General features: G+C 38.7%; 1 protein-coding gene across 1 annotated transcript in view; it reads right to left on the bottom strand.

The window, feature by feature from the left end:
• The window catches only part of LOC137439162 (complement C3), a 421,636-nt gene that overhangs the window by 13,143 nt on the left and 385,208 nt on the right, over positions 1-23,285 (bottom strand). Inside the window, exons 39-40 of the mRNA XM_068134902.2 lie at positions 9,167-9,259; positions 1,216-1,299 (exon numbers count right to left, since the gene is read on the bottom strand). Of these exons, the coding sequence (XP_067991003.2) occupies positions 1,216-1,299; positions 9,167-9,259 (177 nt within the window). The remainder of the gene's footprint in view (positions 1-1,215; positions 1,300-9,166; positions 9,260-23,285) is intronic.

Genomic DNA, 23,285 nt, shown 5'->3' with positions numbered 1-23,285 from the left:
TCACTGAACAGCTGAATGAAGGAGTAAATCAATCACTGAACAGCTGAATGAAGGAGTAAATCAATCACTGAACAGCTGAATGAAGGAGTAAATCAATCACTGAACAGCTGAATGAAGGAGTAAATAAATCACTGAACAGCTGAATGAAGGAGTAAATCAATCACTGAACAGCTGAATGAAGGAGTAAATCAATCACTGAACAGCTGAATGAAGGAGTAAATCAATCACTGAACAGCTGAATGAAGGAGTAAATCAATCTCTGAACAGCTGAATGAAGGAGTAAATCAATCACTGAACAGCTGAATGAAGGAGTAAATCAATCACTGAACAGCTGAATGAAGGAGTAAATCAATCACTGAACAGCTGAATGAAGGAGTAAATCAATCACTGAACAGCTGAATGAAGGATTAAATCAACCACTGAACAGCTGAATGATGGAGTAAATCAATCACTGAACAGCTGAATGAAGGAGTAAATCAATCACTGAACAGCTGAATGAAGGAGTAAATCAATCACTGAACAGCTGAATGAAGGAGTAAATCAATCACTGAACAGCTGAATGAAGGAGTAAATCAATCGCTGAACAGCTGAATGAAGGAGTAAATCAATCACTGAACAGCTGAATGAAGGAGTAAATCAATCACTGAACAGCTGAATGAAGGAGTAAATCAATCACTGAACAGCTGAATGAAGGAGTAAATCAATCACTGAACAGCTGAATGAAGGAGTAAATCAATCACTGAACAGCTGAATGAAGGAGTAAATCAATCACTGAACAGCTGAATGAAGGAGGAAATCAATCACTGAACAGCTGAATGAAGGAGTAAATCAATCACTGAACAGCTGAATGAAGGAGTAAATCAATCACTGAACAGCTGAATGAAGGAGTAAATCAATCACTGAACAGCTGAATGAAGGAGTAAATCAATCACTGAACAGCTGAATGAAGGAGGAAATCAATCACTGAACAGCTGAATGATGGACAGGTTTTTGCTTCAAGTGTAAAAAAATCACTTCTGCTTTCTGCATATGAAAGTGTTTGACAGAAGGTGAACATTTAACAATTTGGCCTCATGAACAAGCAGAGCAGTATTTTATAAAGCCAGAACATGACACCTGTCATCCGATCATCCACATGCATCGACGTCAAAGGGAAAGGTGCTTTTGAGAATGAAGAGAACACCAGGTGGGCTGATCGAGATAGGCTTCACTTACTTCGTTTCAAAACTTCCACAAGCTTCACATCAAGGTACAGGAAACTGTTCTTCCGTGTCATGCTCAAGTACTGGACCTTGTATGCTGAGCAGCCATTATGCAGACAGAGAGAGAAACATCTTAAGGGACACGAGATAACTTGTATTTACACTATATACCATTCATAGGGAGAATGATAACTTATATGGTAACGTATATGGTAACACTTAAGAATGGTAACTTATATTTACACTATACACCATTCATAGGGAGAATGATAACTTATATTTACACTATGCACCATTTATAATAGGAATGGTAACTTATATTTATGCTATACACAATTCATAGGGAGAATGATAACTTGTATTTACACTATACACCATTCATAGTGAGAAGGATAACTTATATTTACACTATACACCATTTATAATGAGAATGGTAACTTATATTTACACTATGCACCATTTATAGTGAGAAGGATAACTTATATTTACACTATACACCATTCATAGGGAGAATGATAACTTATATTTACACTATACACCATTCATAGAGTGAATGATAACATATTTACACTATACACCATTTATAATGAGAATGGTAACTTATATTTACACTATACACCATTCATAGGGAGAATGATAACTTCTATTTACACTATACACCATTCAGAGGGAGAATGGTAACTTGTATTTACACTACCAATACACCCTATGGGGAGCGGCAGCAAGGGCCATTCCTCTCTGGGGTAAATAGATTACAGTAAATCTCGGGTCGGGTCTCAAGAACATCGGGGGGTGTTCATTTACCAAGTTTCTTGCAGAGCGCACACCAAGTGGTTTCAGCATTCGAGCAAGAGCTCCATTCATAACCTTTGATAAGGAACGGCCGGCTTGGCAAGCGCTAGCTAGCTGCTTGGTAACTGAACACACCCCGGGTTTCCTCCCGTTCAGATTAGTGTTAAACAGCAGGAGCAACTGTTCAAAAGGTAATCAAACGTGTTTGTGGTTTATTGTGGGAGCTGTGCTACATTATATTATTTTTTACTCCTGGTAGGTAGGGGTGCTCCCACAAAATGGCACGATAACATGTCTATACACGTTAACATGGCGTCTGTTCAAGGAGGGAAACCCCTTGGGGAGACAGGATATTACTTGTAGAAATATTGTTTTGTTATAACTTCAATATTATTCTATTATATTTAATGCTGTTGTTACTTTTGTTATTGGAAGCGGCCTTGGAAAAACGCCGCGATAAAGCCATCTTACACCTCAACATCTTACACGATACACCTCAACACGCAACGCCCTTGGTGGGGAAAACTCCTTTGGGGTGGAGGGGTGGGGAAAGAAGTAAAATCGCTACAACCTCCATCGTGTGACCCTTAGACTCCGTCAAGTTTGATTGTGATTGGATAACGACCAAAAGTATTGTGGTCAAAAATCATCAGACAGACGACACCAAATTGCCTATTTTAGTATGATAACATATTGACACTACACATTTACTATTTAAAGTGAGAATGGTAACTTATGTTTACACGATACTGTGGCGGGCACAAGGGACAAGAATTCTGCGCACCAGCAGGTGGCGCAAACATCCAGGCGGGGAACTGTAATGCATGCCCCGCCTATCGGCCGATCGGCCACGCCCGGGGGCAAGGCATGGCCTTGGGACATATATGCGGGCTCTAAGCTCGAGCCCGCCCAATGCTGAACTGTGAGCTCTTAATAAAGACTCTTTGTATGTACCAACGCGTTGTGGCCTACCTCTCTGGCAATCGAGTCGTGTGTGCACAGCACCACACTGGTGACCCCGATTGGTTCAGCCATTGCTGACCACCGAACGCGCCATGGCTACCAACACCGTCGCAGTCAAACTCCCGGAGTTTTTGGAAGCGCACGTCGACGTTTGGTTTTTGCAAGCCGAAGCTCAATTCCAACTCTGAGGCATAACGGCGGACGAGACCCGGTACTACCACGTGGTCGCCGCCCTCGGGCCCGGCACTGCCGCCCGAGTCGTGTCCATCCTTCGGCGCCCGCCGGGCGACAACAAGTACGAGGCGCTCAAACGTCTCCTCATCACCACGTTCGGGCTCACGGAGATCGAACGGGCCGACCGCCTCCTGGACCTTCCCGCCCTCGGTGACACACGACCATCCGTCCGGATGGATTCCATGTTGTCCCTGCTTGGAGACCAGCCCCCGCATTTCTTATTCCGGGCGCTTTTCCTATGCCAGCTACCTGCACAGGTACGCCTCGCGCTGGCCGGTTCCAAAATAAAGGAACCCCGCGCCCTGGCTGGAGAGGCCGACAAGTATTTCGCGGCCTGTGACACGCGGTCGGTGTACGGTGCTGCCGTAGTGGATCCCGGCGCGGAGGCTCCAGCGCCCCCGGCTTCCCTCGTGGCCGCTGCTATGCCCCGTCCACTACCGCCACCGCCACCACCACCGCCGCCGGCACGGCCGCCGCGGCCGATACCACCGCAAACCTGGTGCTACTACCATGCCAGGTTCGGCCGCCAGGCTAAAACGTGTCACCCGCTGTGCTCTTTTGACGGGTCGGGAAACGACCGGCGCTCACTTGCAGCCATGAGCATCGGCCATTCCGGCAGCCTCCTGTTCATCACGGACACCTTGTTCGGGTGCCGTATCCTTTGCGACACAGGAGCGCAGGTAAGCGTCCTCCCCGCCTCCGCGTCCGACAAGCAAACCGCGGGCCGAGGCCCCGCTTTGCTTGCCGCCAACGGTACACCCATCCGCACATTCGGGAAGCGTTGCCTCTCACTGCGGTTCGGAGGGCAGCGCTTTCAATGGTCGTTCGTCACCGCCAGCGTGCCAATGGCACTGCTCGGTGCAGACTTCCTTTGTGCGCATTGGCTGTTGGTCGACGTGAAGCGCCGACGGCTCGTCCAGGCCGAGACCTTCAGCTCGCTCGCTTGTTTGCTGAGCGGCTCGTTGAGCAGCTCACTGAGTGGCTCACCGAGCGGCTTGCCAAGCGGCTTGCTGAAAGGTTCCATCCCGGCGAGTTTAGTTTGCACGCTTCCGGCAGCGGACGACTTTACACGCCTCCTAGCCAGTTTCCCGGCCCTCACGCGGCCCACCTTCTCAGCGGTGGCCGTGAAACACGGGGTGGAGCACCATATACCCATGGTCGGGCCGCCGGTCTATGCCCGGGCACGCCGACTCGAGCCCACAAAGCTCGCCGTGGCGAAGGCGGAGTTCGCCACGCTGGAACGGCTGGGTATCGTGCGGCGCTCAGACAGCGCTTGGGCCTCTCTGCTGCACATTGTGCCGAAGCCCGGCGGAGGATGGCGGCCGTGCGGTGACTACCGCCGGCTAAATGATGCCACCACCCCCGACCGCTACCCGGTCCCACATATCCAGGACTTTTCCGCCCGGTTGGCAAAAACGACCGTGTTTTCCAAGGTGGACCTCATCCGGGGCTACCACCAGGTCCCCGTACAACCGGGCGATGTCCCAAAGACGGCCGTCATCACCCCTTTCGGGCCTCTTTGAGTTCCTGAGAATGCCTTTCGGGTTGAAGAATGCGGCCCAGGCGTTCCAACGGCTCATGGACAGCGTCTTGCGCGACTTACCCTTCATTTATGTCTACCTGGACGACATCCTAGTCGTGAGCGCGTACCGGGAGGAGCACCTGCTCCACCAACGCACGCTTTTCGAACGCCTGGGCCAGCATGGCCTGATCATCAACCCCGCAAAGTGCCATTTCGGCGTCGCCATCATCGACTTATTGGGGCACCGCATCAGCAGGCACGGGGCCGTCCCTTTACCAGCCAAGGTGGAGGCGGTCAGGGATTTCCCTCGCCCCCGCACGATCAAGAGTCTCCAGGAATTCCTGGGCATGGTAAATTTTTACCACCGCTTCGTGCCCCATGTCACCCAGCTCCTCCGCCCCCTGCACGAGGCCCTCCGGGGCAAGCCGGGCAAAGGTGACGTTGCCTGGTCGGAGCCGATGGCCGTGGTGTATGCGGGCGCAAAGCTGGCCCTGGCCAACGCCACCATGCTGGCGCACCCGGCGCCCGATGCACCGATCGCCTTCACCACCGACGCGTCGGACTACGCGGTGGGCGCGGTGCACGAGCAGTGGGTGCGTGGTGCTTGGGAGCCGCTGGCGTTTTTTAGCCGGCAGCTTCGCCCGCACGAACGCCGCTATAGCACCTTCGACCTCGAGCTGCTCGGGCTTTACCTGGCGGTCCAACACTTCCGCCATCTGCTCGAGGGCCGCCCGTTCACGGCTTTCGTCGACCACAAGCCCCTTGTGTTCACGATGGCCAAGGTCGCCGAGCCATGGTCGGCACGGCAGCAGCGTCACCTCTCTGCCGTGTCCGAGTACACGACGGACATCCGTCACGTGGCGGGTAAAGACAACCCGGTGGCGGATTGCCTTTCCCGGTCTGTCGTGCATGCGGTCCATCTCGGGATCGACTATACCCGGATGGCGGAGGACCAGACCGCCGACCCTGGCATCCAGGCCTTGCGGACCACCGTCAAGGGCCTCGGCGTCACCGAGGTGCCATTCGACGCCGCGGGCGCGGCCCTCCTATGCGACGTCTCCCTTGGCCGGCCTCGCCGCATTGTGCCCGCTGGCTGGCGGTGCCCAGTTTTCGACGCCATCCACGGCCTGTCCCACCTGGGCATGAAGGCATCCCAGAAGCTTGTCGCGGCGAAGTTCGTCTGGCATGGCCTCAGGAAGGACGTCCGCGACTGGGCCAGGATGTGCCTCGCGTGCCAGCGCGCAAAGGTCCACCGCCACACCCAGGCCCCGTTGGCCCCGTTTACGGTGCCCGAGCGTCGGTTCGACCACGTTCACGTCGACTTGGTGGGACCTCTGCCCCCCTCGCGATGGTTCACACACCTCCTCACCATGGTGGACCGCACCACACGGTGGCCGGAGGCCGTGCCATTGGCAGCGACGTCTGTGGCTGATGTGGCGCACGCCTTCATCGCCACTTGGGTTGCCCGGTTCGGTGCCCCCTCGGACATCTCGTCCGACCGTGGCCCCCAGTTCACCTCGGAGCTCTGGGGCACAGTGGCGCAAGGGCTCGGTGTAAAACTACACCGCACCACGGCCTACCACCCCCAGGCCAATGGCCTGTGCGAGCGCTTTCATCGCTCGATGAAGGCCGCGCTCCGGGCCAGCCTCCGCGACGGCAGCTGGGCCGACAGGCTCCCCTGGGTCCTGCTGGGCTTCAGGACGGCGCCCAAGGACGACCTGCGTGCGTCCTCGGCGGAGCTGGTCTTCGGGCAACCACTGCGGGTACCGGGCGAATTTATCCCCGACTCCACGGCTCCTTGGTCCACGGCGCAACAGCGCTCCACCCTGCAGGGGACCGCCCGGAGGTTCGCCCCGGTGCCGACGGCACACCACGGTTGCCCGTCTTCCCACGTTGCCCCGGAGCTTCGCACGGCGGAGTACGTCTTCGTCCGGCACGACGCCCACCGGGTACCGCTACAGCCCCCGTACGACGGGCCCTTCCGCGTGCTGGAGACCGGGGACAAATATTTCACCATCGACATCGGCGGTGCCCCGGATCGTGTCTCCGTGGACCGCCTCAAGCCGGCCCACCTCGATCTGGATCAGCCCCCGCAAACAGCTCTGCCTCCGCGTCGAGGCCGCCCCCCGGCGGTCAGACCCCCGGCACCCCCCAGCCCCGCCGTCCCGCTACCCCCCAGCCCTGCATGCATTGCCAGGGGGCGTTTCGGCCGGGTCATCCGGCTTCCCCACAAACTCACCCTTCAGGTGCGCGGGAATTCTGGGGGGGCGCATGTGTCGGGCACAAGGGACAAGAATTCCGCGCACCAGCAGGTGGCGCGAACGTCCAGGCGGGGAACTGTAATGCATGCCCCGCCTATCGGCCGATCGGTCACGCCCGGGGGCAAGGCGTGGCCTCGGGACATATATGCAGGCTCTAAGCTCGAGCCAGCCCAGTGCTGAAGTGTGAGCTCTTAATAAAGACTCTTTGTATGTACCAACGCGTTGTGGCCTACCTCTCTGGCAATCGAGTCGTGTGTGCACAGCACCACAATACACCATTTATGATAATGGTAACTTATATTTACACTATACACCATTTATAGAGAGAATGGCAACTTGTATTTACACAATGCACCATTTATAGTGAACATTATAACTCATATTTACACAATGCACCATTTATAGTGAGAAGGATAACTTATATTTACACTATACACCATTTATAGAGAGAATGGTAACTTATATTTCCACTATGCACCATTTATAGTGAGAAGGATAACTTATATTTACACTATACACCATTTATAGAGAGAATGGCAACTTGTATTTACACCATATACCATTTATAGTGAACATTATAACTCATATGTACACTATACACCATTTATAGAGAGAATGGTAACTTATATTTACACAATGCACCATTTATGGTGAGAATGAGTGCATTTATAGAGCCACACTATCCACACTATACACCATTTATAGAGAGAATGGTAACATATTTACACTATGCACCATTTATAGTGAGAAGGATAACTTATATTTACACGATACACCATTTATAGAGAGAATGGTAACTTATATTTAAACTATACACCATTTAAAGAGAGAATGATAACTTATATTTACATTATACACCATTTATAGAGAGAATGATAACTTATATTTACACTATACACCATTTGTAGTGAGAATGATAACTTATATTTACTCTATACACCATTTGTAGTGCGAATGATAAGTTATATTTACTCTATACACAATTTGTAGTGATAATGATAACTTATATTTACTCTATACACCATTTGTAGTGAGATTGGTAACTTATATTTACTCTATACACCATTTATAGAGAGAATGGCAACTTGTATTTACACAATGCACCATTTATAGTGAACATTATAACTCATATTTACACTATACACCATTTATAGAGAGAATGGTAACTTATATTTACACAATGCACCATTTATAGTGAGAAGGATAACTTATATTTACACTATAAACCATTTATAGAGAGAATGGCAACTTGTATTTACACCATATACTATTTATAGTGAACATTATAACTCATATGTACACTATACACCATTTATAGAGAGAATGGTAACTTATATTTACACAATGCACCATTTATGGTGAGAAGGAGTGCATTTATAGAGCCACACTATCCACACTATACACCATTTATAGAGAGAATGGTAACATTTACACTATGCACCATTTATAGTGAGAAGGATAACTTATATTTACACGATACACCATTTATAGAGAGAATGGTAACTTATATTTAAACTATACACCATTTATAGAGAGAATGATAACTTATATTTACATTATACACCATTTATAGAGAGAATGATAACTTATATTTAAACTATACACCATTCATAGTGAGAATGATAACTTATATTTACACTATACACCATTTGTAGTGAGAATGATAACTTATATTTACTCTATACACCATTTGTAGTGCGAATGATAACTTATATTTACTCTATACACAATTTGTAGTGATAATGATAACTTATATTTACTCTATACACCATTTGTAGTGAGAATGGTAACTTCTATTTACTCTATACACAATTTGTAGTGCGAATGATAACTTATATTTACTCTATACACAATTTGTAGTGATAATGATAACCTATATTTACTCTATACACCATTTGTAGTGCGAATGATAACTTATATTTACTCTATACACAATTTGTAGTGATAATGATAACTTATATTTACTCTATACACCATTTGTAGTGAGAATGTTACTTATATTTACTCTATATACCATTTGTAGTGAGAATGATAACTTATATTTACTCTATGCACCATTTATAGAGAGAATGATAACTTATATTTACTCTATACACCATTTGTAGTGAGAATGATAACTTATATTTAAACTATACACCATTTGTAGTGAGAATGATAACTTGTGCGAGCAGACCAAGGTGCACAAACTTTACCAAAATGTTGCGTTGGTCCATCACAAAGAGCCTGCATCCGCTTATCCACTGTTATCGAGAAATCCATGTAACGTTTGATGGTGGGACATTGACCTGATAAGACAGGTGGGGAGTGCACGTCAGAAGTGGGGAGTGCACGCCACAAGTGGGGAGTGCACGCCACAAGTGGGGAGTGCACGCCACAAGTGGGGAGTGCACGTCACAAGTGGAGAGTGCACGTCACAAGTGGGGAGTGCACATCACAAGTGGGGAGTGCACGTCACAAGTGGGGAGTGCACGTCACAAGTGGGGAGTGCAAGTCACAAGTGGGGAGTGCACGTCACAAGTGGGGAGTGCACGTCACAAGTGGGGAGTGCACGTCACAAGTGGGGAGTGCACGTCACAAGTGGGGAGTGCACGTCACAAGTGGGGAGTGCACGTCACAAGTGGGGAGTGCACGTCACAGGTGGGATGTGCACGTCACAAGTGGGGAGTGACGCTACGTAACAAGAAGAAAAATAATATTACGTACCGGAGCGTTCAACAGGTCTTTACAACATCCGAAACAACATAATTGAAGAAACATCCACTTGAACTCTCAATAATATCAAAAACATCAACTTTCAATAATATCAAAAACATCAACTCTCAATAATATCAAAAACATCAACTCTCAATGATATCAAAAACATAAACTTTCAATAATATCAAAAACATAAACTCTCAATAATATCAAAAACATCAACTTTCAATAATATCAAAAACATAAACTTTCAATAATATCAAAAACATAAACTCTCAATAATATCAAAAACATCAACTTTCATTAATATCAAAAACATCAAGTCAATAATATCAAAAACATCAACTCTCAATAATATCAAAAACATCAACTCTCAATGATATCAAAAACATAAACTCTCAATAATATCAAAAACATCAACTCTCAATGATATCAAAAACATAAACTCTCAATAATATCAAAAACATCAACTCTCAATAATATCAAAAACATAAACTCTCAATAATATCAAAAACATAAACTCTCAATAATATCAAAAACATAAACTCTCAATAATATCAAAAACATAAACTCTCAATAATATCAAAAACATAAACTCTCAATAATATCAAAAACATAAACTCTCAATGATATCAAAAACATAAACTCTCAATAATATCAAAAACATAAACTCTCAATAATATCAAAAACATAAACTCTCAATGATATCAAAAACATAAACTCTCAATAATATCAAAAACATCAACTCTCAATAATATCAAAAACATAAACTCTCAATGATATCAAAAACATAAACTCTCAATAATATCAAAAACATAAACTCTCAATGATATCAAAAACATCAACTCTCAATAATATCAAAAACATAAACTCTCAATGATATCAAAAACATAAACTCTCAATAATATCAAAAACATAAACTCTCAATAATATCAAAAACATAAACTCTCAATGATATCAAAAACATAAACTCTCAATAATATCAAAAACATCAACTCTCAATAGTAGGGAGATAATGGGGCTTCCAGGACACCCATGTATTTAGATGGGACTTTTCCCCAAACTGCCCATTTTCCCCCCGATTACCGCGACACCCCCTTCTCCTTTTACATGTAAGTGAATGGGGGAGTCCTTACTTAACCTCCAAGGACCACGCGACATTCAAAATTCCTCATTGATCCTATGAATATTTGCTCATTTTCTAATTTTTTAAACAACTCCATTCTCTTATGGAACTCATCCCCATCTAGGATATTGATAAACTTTACATTAAGCACCTTTCTCTGTGCATTTATAAAATGGTATGTTTCACGGAGGGACCTGGTCTGTCCTCCTCCCGATCCACATACCATTTTAAAATTATAATATTTATTATCCGGTTGATAACCATCAAAGTTCTCACTCCACTCTAATATATTTTTCTTCCCGCCCTCCATTACCCCACTTAACAAATGAATACGTTTATCCGACTTGAGGACCTTCTGACCCTCTCAACCTCTCGGATCTGGTATTTCTCACACTCATTATGTTTTCCATTTATATACCAAGGTTGATTACACCTCCACCCTTTAGTCTGGTTAATACTTGGTTCTATCATTTATTTATTTATAAAAAAGGCGGCAGTAGCCCTTAAAATCCCTAACCCCATTATCTTATCACTAATATATGGATGGTTGTTGTTTAATGGCTTATCAGTTTTGTTTTTTGTAATTCTTGTGAGTAAAATGAACCCAAGATTTCTTCCCCATTCATATCATATAATTTGTAGGTCCAAGGGACTGTATCCATTACATCAATGATTTTAAATAATTCACGAGTCCATTTTTGTGTATAACCTTTTTCAAAATGGCTTTTCCATTTGTATATTCTTACAATATCACCAACTTTGAACTTGGGTTTTTTCAAATTAATCCCCTTTTCATATTTTAATTTTGTAAATGTTTCTGATGGTTTTGATTTTGTTGATGAATGAACTGTATTATTGTAATTATCAACAATATTCTGGATTAAATACACCCATTGTTGAGAACCGAGTTGTGTGAATTTTTTATATAATTTTTCTTTTAAAGTGCGATTAAAACGCTCAATAACAACTGTCTTTCCTTCATTAAAGGTGCTGTATAATTTAATATCCTCCCCCTTAAGAAATTTCATAAATATTTTGTTATAGAACTCTGTTCCCTCATCAGTCCATAACTTCTTTGGTTTCCTTTTATCCCTATCAAATATTAGCTTAAAGGCTAACATTAAAGTATTACCTCTCTTGTTTTTCAACGGAACAACCCAGGCAAATCTACTCCTCAAATCAATAACGGTTAAAGCATACCTGTATCCCCTGTCATTATTCAATTCAATTAAATCAGCGGACCATATGTGGTCGGTGTATTTAGAATAAACTTTCCTTCTTTTAAACTTTGTGATTATAGGTTTGTGTAATTCATTAGCCAAAAGCTCCTCAGCCTTGATGACATCATTGGAGTCTAATAGTTTTTTGAGGGTGAATAACCAAGACCAAGTTTCAATTTGACACTTATCATTTTTTTAACAATAAACCGATCAACTTTCTCTCTCAATGTAGGATTTTGTATCAAAGACAAATTATATAACATTTCTCTGTCTGCTTCATGTTTTTCATCCAATGTAGTGGTATTCCCATAAGCAATATCATGCTTCATACACACTTCATCAACCCTATTTATAGGTTTAGACCAAAGTTTAGGATTGTCAGCCTCATCTAATCTTTTATCTAGGTTTGTTCCAGGACCACAGAAAGAATATCCAGGTAGATGTAATTCCCCTGGAATTCCAGTTGTTGTAAATTTACTTCCTGAGAGAAACTTTTGTATGTCTCCTCCACTTTTAGGAGAGATGAATTGGCACTTTTTAGAGCCACACACTTGACATATTCCTTTTTGATAAACTCTATTATTTTTAGCTTTAACATAAGAGATGTTTTTAGATTTAGTTTTCTTTTTACATTTGAGACAATAACTCATATTTATTTATCAGAAAAATTCCGACAGAGGATCAAAACCTTTTTGGTTTTCAACATATACATTTCTATCTTAATTTTTAAAACATAAAGAATCCTAAGGAATGCCTTCACTCTCTCCTCCATTTATTTACAAATAAAACTAACTAAAGTCAATAACACCAACATCATCAACCACATAATCTTTTCCTTCTTCTTCTTCTTCTTCACCACTTTCTCGTTCAAATCTCCTCCCTGAAAGTGAAGACATTGACGCCGTTATTCTTGAAAATAATATTTCCATTAGACTTTTCATTTCTTTATTTTCCTCCTCAGTGCGTTGAGTTTGATTTATTTGCTGTAATACCTTCAATCTTTTATTAATCTCACTGATTTCCATCTTTTTATATTTTTCCTCCCTCTCTCTTTGCTCCCTCTCCTCCTTCTCTCTTTTCTCCCTTTCCTCCCTCTCCTCCTTCTCTCTTTTCTACCTTTCCTCCCTCTCCTTTTTTTCCCTTTCCTCCTTCTCCTTTTTCTCCCTCTCTTCCTTCTCTCTTTTCTCCCTTTCCTCCCTCTCCTTTTTCTCCCTCTCCTCCTTCTCCTTTTTCTCCCTCTCCTTTTTCTCCCTTTCCTCCTTCTCCTTTTTCTCCCTTTCCTCCTTCTTTTTCTCCCTTTCCTCCTTCTCCTCCTTCTCTCTTTCCTCCTTCTCTTCTTTAACTCCTTCCTCATCCCTTGCTACCCTTGAGCTTGAGCCCCAAAGAATATTATACATATACTCATCTGGATTTTGAGATATTCTTGTATCTATAATTATTTTTCTCATAATAGGATACCAATAAGATTTGTTGACGATTTCTAAAAGAGTTTTATATTTCATAACTTTGAGAAGTTCATTTTTATTTAATACTTTAAACAAGTCTCTATTTGTGGGTTTAACAATATCAGTATAAGGCCAGTTTTTAATGACAAAATTCCCATGTATATGTTCCAAATCATAAGGTATGTAATACCGAGCACCCTTTTCTTGTAGGTATCCTTGAATACAAAAATTATAATTCTCTTGTAGTCTTCTTCCTGCCATTTATGTATCAGAAATATATGTGAGATTAATATTATGACAGGTAATACCACCCCATCTTCCCACGACCAAATCGGTTTGTATTCCTCGGCTTTCTATCCTTATCTCATTACCTTCCTTCTTTGTCATGCTAACCTTCGCTATACTATCATATATTTTTCTTTTCTTAAAACCATGTATTTGTTGTTTATTAATTGTACTTCCACATAAATCCTTATCCTCACCAAGTGGATAATATTCTTCTTTACGAGACTGATTAAAATCATGTAGGTCTTCTATGTTTATTGAAAAAGACCAATTATACCCTAAATCAGGCATATCATACCCCCATTTATTAATTCGCATATTAACTATATGTCCTTCTTTATAAAATTCAATTGTAAGCAGGTAGTTAAATTCAATGAGGAAAGGTGTATGGTCAGTATAACCAGGTGTTGTGGTTGTAAATTTTACTTGTTTAACAAAACGTGCTGTTTTCTTTAAAAATATATATTGTGATAAATCACTTAATCTAATTAAGTCATTCGCATCTGTAGGGTTTGGATAATTGATTAATTTATAAGTATTCTTCATATTAATATTTTTACTTACACTATATTTTTGTCGTTCAGCCTGTGCCTTTGTATAATAATTTGATAAATCAATATCCTGAGAGGATTTTCCAAAGATAGAACCATCTTTTCCAACATAAGTCATTTATATTAGATTAAAAATGATATCATAAAAATTTTCATTATTGTTGAGTTGAAATAATACATATAAACATAATTGACCACAACATTTAGAATTAATTTATTGAACTTGAAATGTTTGATAAACACCATTCTGTAAGAATTGTATTACTTCAACAGGTGGTGGCATACCATAACTATCAAAATAATATTTATCCTGACTATTATGAATACAAACCCAATGAGAACCATTCTGTGTGTCTAAATTCATAATAATATTCTTTGTATTCTTATTTATATGTATTAATTCATCTCTCATACAAATAACCACATTATCAATTTTTAGTGTTTTACAATACTTAGCTAGTTCTATATTTGACGTTGTATTCTTTCCAAATTGTTTAAACCATTTATCCATTTATTTATGAGAAAGATACAATCCATTACCCCGTTTAGTTAGTTTAACACCCGCTTGAGCGATAGAGGAAAGCATATCTCCAACCAACAATCTAGCTTTATCAGGTAGACTTTCAAGTTTTTGAGCAAAATCTACAATTACACCACTTCCACTAATTTGTTTCTCCAACTCCTTGTTATGTCTTTCCAATTCTTTTTGAGCTTTTAGTTGTGCCTTCCTTTCGTTAGCAGTTTTTACCGCTGCTGAAATACCACCAGTCAATGCTCCCGCCACACTTAAACCAGCAAATAAAGGAATTAGAAACGGGAGAAATCCTCCTCTTGACTCGTCTATTGAATATTTATTTAACATAGGTTTTGTCATTTTTATTTTAAGTGAACCAGTATCATTTAGTGTTTTTACTTGTGTGTGTGTGAGTAAAACATCAATTCTTACAGCTCCTTTTCTTTGAATTGTATTAACATTAATAATACAAGGCTTTTGATTTTGAATACAAGATGTTAATTTATTAAGATTGATTTGATTAACATATACCCCAACCATTTATTTATGAGAAAAAACCTATGTGATATTAATCATAACACCATTATCTGTATTAATCTGTAATTCTGTTTCCTCCAAAAGCAAACAATATGCATTAACCTCTTCACTCTCCCCTCTTTCAATGTATAGAGAAGTATCCACTCGATTAGACTTTATAGTTTCCTTTTGAGAACTCAGGTCAATTGCGTAGATTGTATAAAGTTTTTGAAACGCAACCATATCCAAAATAGGATCATTATTACCATTACTTTCACACACCTTTTGGTAGGACTTGTAGGCTTCCGCATAATCATTTTTTTCCCAATCAATTTCCAATCTATCTCGCGGATAAAATGTGCCATCAAGAGAAACCCGAAGTTGTTTCACCTTAGCATTATCACTCAGCGCATTATTCTTATTAGTACCGTCCTCTCCATCTGGTTTTTAAAAAATGAGCCAGAGGTATCGTGGCTTTCCTTGAAGAACACCCAAATTCCAAGTGTAGGTAGTGTGTTCCAGTTTAACGTGTTGACATCTTCTTTTAAGGTATGATACATTTAGCGGTTTCTTTGAGTTAAGTCTTCTATTTAACATCTCTTCCGTTTTAAGATTAGAAGTATATTCACTGATATACCAACACAAATCATTAATAACAAATTTATTGTTGTCTCCAAAAGCATTTTCAACCCCAAAAAGCAACCTATTTACATTATCATTCCTTTGTAGTTGAAATCTAATTTTAAGACCATACAAAACTTTGTCATAATCACAAAATCCAAATATACCTTTCAGAGGTACTGCTACGGTAAAACTATTCTCTGGTTTTGTGTCATCATTATACATTGCCTTCCTTTGACTATAACCAGGGTCTGTGTTTGTACCCGTTGACATATCAGGAATAAAACCTTCAACAGCTCCCTTACCCATTCTATCACCAAACGAATATAGTGTAAATTTCATCATTTCAGATGTAGCAGAGACATAATCAACCGCTTCAACCTCTTGTGTTCCAATATACAGGCGAACACTATCAAACATTTTCCAGAAGAAATCATTTACGAGTGTAGCATTAGTATTATTCGCAGCCTTAGTGAATTTAAATTTACACAGCAAGAAACTATCAGCTATATTCAAGTAAGTTTGTTGATTATTTATTTCAAAACTTTTTGTTCCGTTTGAATTCCAGTCTGTTCCTGTTATAGCATTTACCTTAAAATAGTCTTCCTTTTTTGTGGAGTTTGAAATGATAATTGTATCATCCAAATCATAGATACTATCAATCGCTTCCATACTTGTATTTATATAGTATTAAAATCGTTGAAACCCTGACCCAAGTATTTTAATGATTTTTTGTCGTTCTTGTGAAGATAGTTGAGTTTTACCTTTTTTTATTTCTTTGATTGCTTGTAATTTATGAGACTCCTTTTGAGCATCTTTTATACTCTTTATAGCACCCGCAACGGAGCCCACGGCAGAAGCAGTTGAACCAATTAGGTCTTTATGTTTAAGGATGGTTGAACCAATACCCATTAGAGTATCAATTATCCCATCTCCTTTATTTCGAAATTGATGACCCACACCCCGTTGTCTCTTTGGTTTATAGTATCCTCTACCCACATACCTTGTATAGTATGGTGAAAGGTACATGCCCTCCCCTGTAATTATTTTATATTTTCCCAACTCGTGTTTTCTCACAATAACCATTATTTATTTATTGAAAAACTTCACGTAGGTGAATTCTGATGGATATAATTTCATCATTAAAGGATATCATACGATTATCTTGGTCGGTTATCCTAAAATTTACTCTGTATATGGTTTTTCCTGACACAGGTAAATAGACAAGATTTTTTGGTTCCATATTAAATTTATAACCAATCGGGGTTGAGTATGCACTGAATGAAAATATTGTATTTGTTCTTATTCCATCGTTATAAGCACCATCAATCAAATCACAATGAATTAATACTGAATTTATACCGGAGGATATTTGGATAACATTATCACTGTAAAACGTCCCGTTATTTTCAATCTTTTTTGAAGAGAAACCCAATAGCTCTCTAAACGAATTTTCAATCGTGAAATCAACTTTATAATTATTTTTAAGTTTAATAGTTGATTTTGAAGTGTGTTTTTGAATATCTATTACAATATTTTTTGGTTCATCACCTTTTTCTTTCATAAGGCGAGAGACTTCTGAAGATATTTGAGAAATCTCGTAAGCTCCAGGTGAAACGGTTATAGTTTTATATCCACTTCCTGGATTATAACTAAACTTGTTGTTTTTCTCTGTGATATTAAACAAGGTATTATAAGTTTCCATCGACAATAAAGATGCCTCATATGAGGTAAGGGGGTCAAGTTGTAGTGGGTAAGGGAATGAAGCTGTGTAATCGGTCGTTGTGAAATTAAAACTAAGAATTGTGCTTCTCATCTTATTTAATATCTAATAAAATATCTTTGTATTGACATTTATTAATTATTTTCATATTCATCAACTGATCTAAAATGGCTGAGGATTCATTAAAACAATTGTTGTTTCCAGCCTTCTTACTACCTAACAACAATAATAGCCTATTAACTAATTGTGATGGGTCATTTGGAAGAAAACTAACACCCGAACCAAGCTTACTTAAAGCATCAATAATATGTTTCTCCTTCTCATTCTTCTTACTTTTACCAGCAATAGAAACTCCATAATCAAGTGCATTTAGCAACTCAATATATACCCTATCTTCCTCTCTTTCCATATCAAGTGGTTCCTCAAAATATTTTGAACCGCTGAATCCGGGGTTTGTTAGAAGAAACATTAATCTTGGAGTTAATTTAACATTTGGTTGAGTAGAACTCAAGAACATCAATTCATCATTAAATATCAATACCTTTTCTTCCACAAGATGAAACACTGCTGGTTCTTCTGTTGGAATGAGACCTGCTCTGGTTTTTGAATCTGCCAAATATTCATTGTTTTGAAGAGCTTCCACTACATAATTAGGGGGTTGATTTACCTCCAAGTTTCTGAAATAATTCTTCATCATTATATTCTAATTTTCCAAGTTCTTGTTTTGTTATCTGACTAAAATCTTTGAGCATTTGAAGTTTTTTCGGAGTAAATTCTACCGTGGGAACTGTAGGGTGTTGAGTTTTTAAAAGCGGTTTAAAAAATTTCTCTTGTTTTCTTTCAAAGGCTTCTTCACCAGTTAGTTTCTGTCTCCGTTTCTTCTTTATCTCTTCCTGTTGTTTAACAACTTTTGAAACTAATTGTTGATGTTCCTTAAACTTTTTCTCTTTCTTCGGCATTCATTTAGTATTGAAAAATATCATTTAATGAATTGTAAAGGTCAATGGGAAAATTTTCCTTTTCTTCATCATTATAGTAAATGTGTTGAAATAAATCCTTTTCTTTAAATATTTCATCAAATTCTTTATTGGTATTAATACGAGTTGTTATTTCTTCTTCACTAATACTTGTATCTCTGCTTTTCATATGTTTGCGTTGAGTCTCCTCATCGATATCAAAACCGAATGATAAAATCTTAACTCCATCACCACACAATTGTTTAATAATTTGTCTCATTCCTTCAGGATTAGTTTCTAAAATCCCAAGACCATTAGATTTTACTTTATTGAACTCACTCTTACAATGTGAATATTTTGTAGAACCAAGAGAGACCTCCTCAAATATTTGACCTTCGTTCCTCAATCGCATATGTTCCTCCATTGAAATGTAGTAATAATCTTTCCCTTCTACTTCTCCTGGTCGCTTTGCTCTGGTTGTAGTACTCACAAAACGAATCATAGGGTGTTTTTAAAAAAAACTTACAATCTTTTCATTTTTACTATTCAAGAGTTTAGATTTATGAAAGTTCTTTCCTGAAGCAGATTTACCCACAAGATTAATAATAATAGTTATCATTTATATATGTAATTATGTTTAAAATAAAAATACATCCTTTAATATCTCATCTTGTTTCACAACAATATATTTATATTTTTCAATCGTGTGTTTCATATAATTTTCAAATTCTTTTTTACTACATAACGTAGAGCAATTATCTCTCCAAAAATTATTTACATCTATTGAATTTAACTTAAATAAAATAAAAGTATTGGCATTGTTTCTTATTGAGCGTCGAGGGAGTTGAAAATATGATTGACTAAGATATATACAATTACAAGAAGAATGTCTCCCTCTTGTATAGTAGCTATCCATTACTGTTTGGTTTCTCTCATTAACACAATCATCAAAGATGACGAGGTTCTTTTTTGATTTATCTAAATCTTGAGGTGAAGGTATATCATCCGTATTATCACTGAGAATACAAGTTATGGGTTTTGGTTTCGATTTTGATTTCTGTGTATCACAAAATAATTGTATTATATCTTCAATATTATAATCATTTAGTTTGTTTTGAAGTTTAAATAAACCGATAATGTCTTCCTTTTTAAGACCTGCATTAAAACCCTGTGAGAGTAGTTGATACTCGGGTTGAAAACTAGACTTTGTAAAAATTATTAAATTATCATAATCTAAAAAATTAGGACCAAGGAGCATCTTTAAAAGTAAACAGGTTTTTCCACATCCGCTTGAACCAACTATTAGACATCTCAATGAATTTGGAATGTTTTTATGGTTATTAAATTTTATCTTATTTTCCCAAACGGGTAAAAAATCATTCATTTATATATTTGGAAAACAAGTCATCTAACTTTTTTTGAGCTATTTTAGAAACTCTATATTTTATCCTGAGTTCGGGTTTAATTTCAAAATAATTCATTATTTTATTTATATAGTATCTTGTATTAACATTTCCATTAAAATTATTTGGAATAATAAATATCATTAAACCCTTATACATTTCCTCAATACAAATAGTCTCTTCCCTTGAAAGAAATGGTGTATTATCATCACAATACTTAACATTCATCTCTCTTATTAATCTTGTAAAGTAATTCATTTTTGGTTCTAATTTAAAAGAGTTATATATTTTTTTGTTTTTTTTATTATCATTAATTAAAATTAAATCACAGAAAATACATTGTTTATATGAACCCTCATTATTAAGCCCTATTCTATCACAAGCCGGACAATTCTCTAATTTATCATATGGAGAGTCTGGAAATTCTAAATATCCTTCAGAACTTATCATATTTATCTGGTAAATTTTTACTTAAACTAAACGCAAGTTTATTCATTAATAAATACAATGTTTCAAAGCACAAAAGACAAATTTCAATCAATCTCTACTTCGGTGAAAGATATAGAAAAATATGTCAAAGATGTTAAATTGAACAAAGATAAATATGGAAATTTTTGGGTAAAACCAGTTATGGAAAATAACATGAGCCCCTCTATTTCATTTAAAGGAAGAGCTCTAACTATACCTGGAAAGACATCCATTAAAGTAAATCTAACAAAAGTTTCTCCGCTACTCCTGGCAATTTATTCAAAGCTTGAAAAAGTGATTGACCACGATACTTTGAAAAAGAATGATAAGACCATCAACAATACTCGTGGAGAAATTTGTATTTACTTTAATAATCCAAAGGGTGTAGATCTAAGTAAAATGAATGATGTTAATATTTCTGGTGAAATGTCATTTCGTTCTATGATAGTTAGAGATTATTTAAAGATAACTTTTGATATTAAAAATGTAGAGATTGAATCCGTTAATGAAAGAAAGTATATTGGTATAGATGGAAAGGTTTTTTCTGCTAATTAAATATGAGTCATTACAGCAGTGAAGATTTTACTATTTCATTGAACTCGGACGATAGTGATGATAGTATTTCATTGAACTCAGATGATAGTTATGATGCTAATAGTTTGTGCTCAAATGATAGTTATGAGAGTAGTTTTATTGATGATTCCGATTACTATATAGAGTTTAGTGATGAAGAAATATGAAGTTTCTCACTATATAAATAACATGAAATCTGGTTATTGTTCCGCCTGTGATAAACAGTACAATCGATATGATATTCATATCAGGACCATTAAACATGCTATCAATACATCTGATAAGAGTAAAAATATGATAAGATGTGAACCTTGTAATAAGCTAATTAGAGTACTTGATAAAAGGAAACATAAACAAACAAAGCACCATTTAGATAATGTTCTTAACGGTTATAAAGAAGAAGAGATGAAACATTGTGATCTTTGTGATAAGGATATGAAGAAGACTAGTTATAGATATCACATCCTAACCAAGAATCATATGAATAAGTTGCCCCAAATTTAATTGAGTTTCCTGACTCTTGTTTTCAATTTTTTCATGTTTTATTTTAAGTAAAAGATAACTAGTAAATAGTGAAGTTTTTTACTATATAAATATGACGAATTCTACTTACTGTGAGAGTTGTGAGCAGAACTACAAACATATCAAAAAACATTATAGAACACAAAAACATTTAAAGAGTAAAGATAATAAGTATTGTAAGATTTGTAAGACATGGGTTCTGAGAAGTGGGTATGATCAACACTTAGATACTCAAAAACATTTGAAGAATCTCAAACCAAAGGTTCTTCCAAAGGTCTATTGTGAGCGCTGTCAACACTACATCCTCAAGAAGGATTGGAAGCGTCATGAGAAGACAAAGAAACACCATGTTCCATATTATGAGATTGAAAATTTAGATGGTGCTTTCAAAGGAAATATTAAAATTAGATTGTTCCGTTTCAAAGATCCAGTCCCCCGTTCTCTGGGAGCTGCTGTTGATCTTACAAAGGAAGGAATAGATGATCAGATTGATAAGACTATATCTGAAATGGGAAGTTGTAAATATTATTTGGGGACTAAATTGGTTCTTCGTAAAAAGGAAGATCCACCATTTAACTTTTACCTACATACAACAACTTACATGGTACTTAATAAAAATGATTATAATAGAAATAAAGAACAGGTCTTTAATGAGCTTAAATATAGTGAATATAATATTGATGATCTTATTGTCGGAAGCGGTCTCACTGTTGAAAAGGTTCTGTTTGTTGATGTTCACATTTTTAAATCTGATCCACTACAAGCAAGATCATATATTCAACTTCCTAAAATCATCAAAGATAAAAATGCTATAGTAAATATTCAGAATACTGATAACAAGTGTTTCTTGTGGTCTGTACTGGCATATCTACATCCAGCAAAAGAACATGCTGAAAGAGTAAGCAATTATATGAAATATGAAAATGAATTGAATATGAAAAATTTGAAATTTCCGATGACTCTTAATAATATTCCAAAGTTTGAAAAGTTAAATAATATTTCTATAAATGTCTATGGGTTGACTGAAAAGAATAAAGTGCAGATTTTACAAATCTCAGATGATGAGAAAGAAAAACATGTTGATCTCTTGTATTTCCGATCTGGTGAAATTGAACATTATGCTTATATCAAGAACTTTTCAAGATTAATTAAATCACAAGTCTATTCTAGAAAATGTAAAGTTTATCCATGTCATCGGTGTTTGAATACATTTCATTCACAGGAGAGATTGGATACTCATAAACAATATTGTTCAAATGAGAAAGCAACAGTCATTACACTTCCAAAGCCTGGTTCTAAAATTTCATTCAAAGATCAAAATAAAACAATTAAACATCCTTTTGTGATATATGCTGATTTTGAGAGTATCTTGGAAAAAATAGCAACAGCAGCTCCAGATCCAAAAGAATCATACACAAATAAGTATCAAAAACATACTCCTTGCGGATTTTGTTATTATATCAAATCATCCGTTTGTGGTGAATATAACAAGTTAGAGGAGTATAGAGGCTCAAATGCCCCAGAGGAGTTTGTGAAACGACTAGAAAAAGACTGTGTTCGATTAACCATGATAATGAGAGAAACCAATAAACCAATGTCCTTAACAAGTAAAGAAAAAAGAGAATTTAGACAGCCAAAGGCTACCTGTCATATTTGTGGGGAGAAAATTGGTGAAAGCCTAAAGGTTAGAGATC

This window comes from Myxine glutinosa, chromosome 13 (assembly GCF_964187855.1).
Source record: "Myxine glutinosa chromosome 13, kmMyxGlut1.1, whole genome shotgun sequence".
Lineage (NCBI taxonomy): Eukaryota > Metazoa > Chordata > Myxini > Myxiniformes > Myxinidae > Myxine > Myxine glutinosa.
The sequence above is the reverse complement of the archived record's forward strand: the minus strand, read 5'-3'. Positions and strand labels throughout refer to the sequence as shown.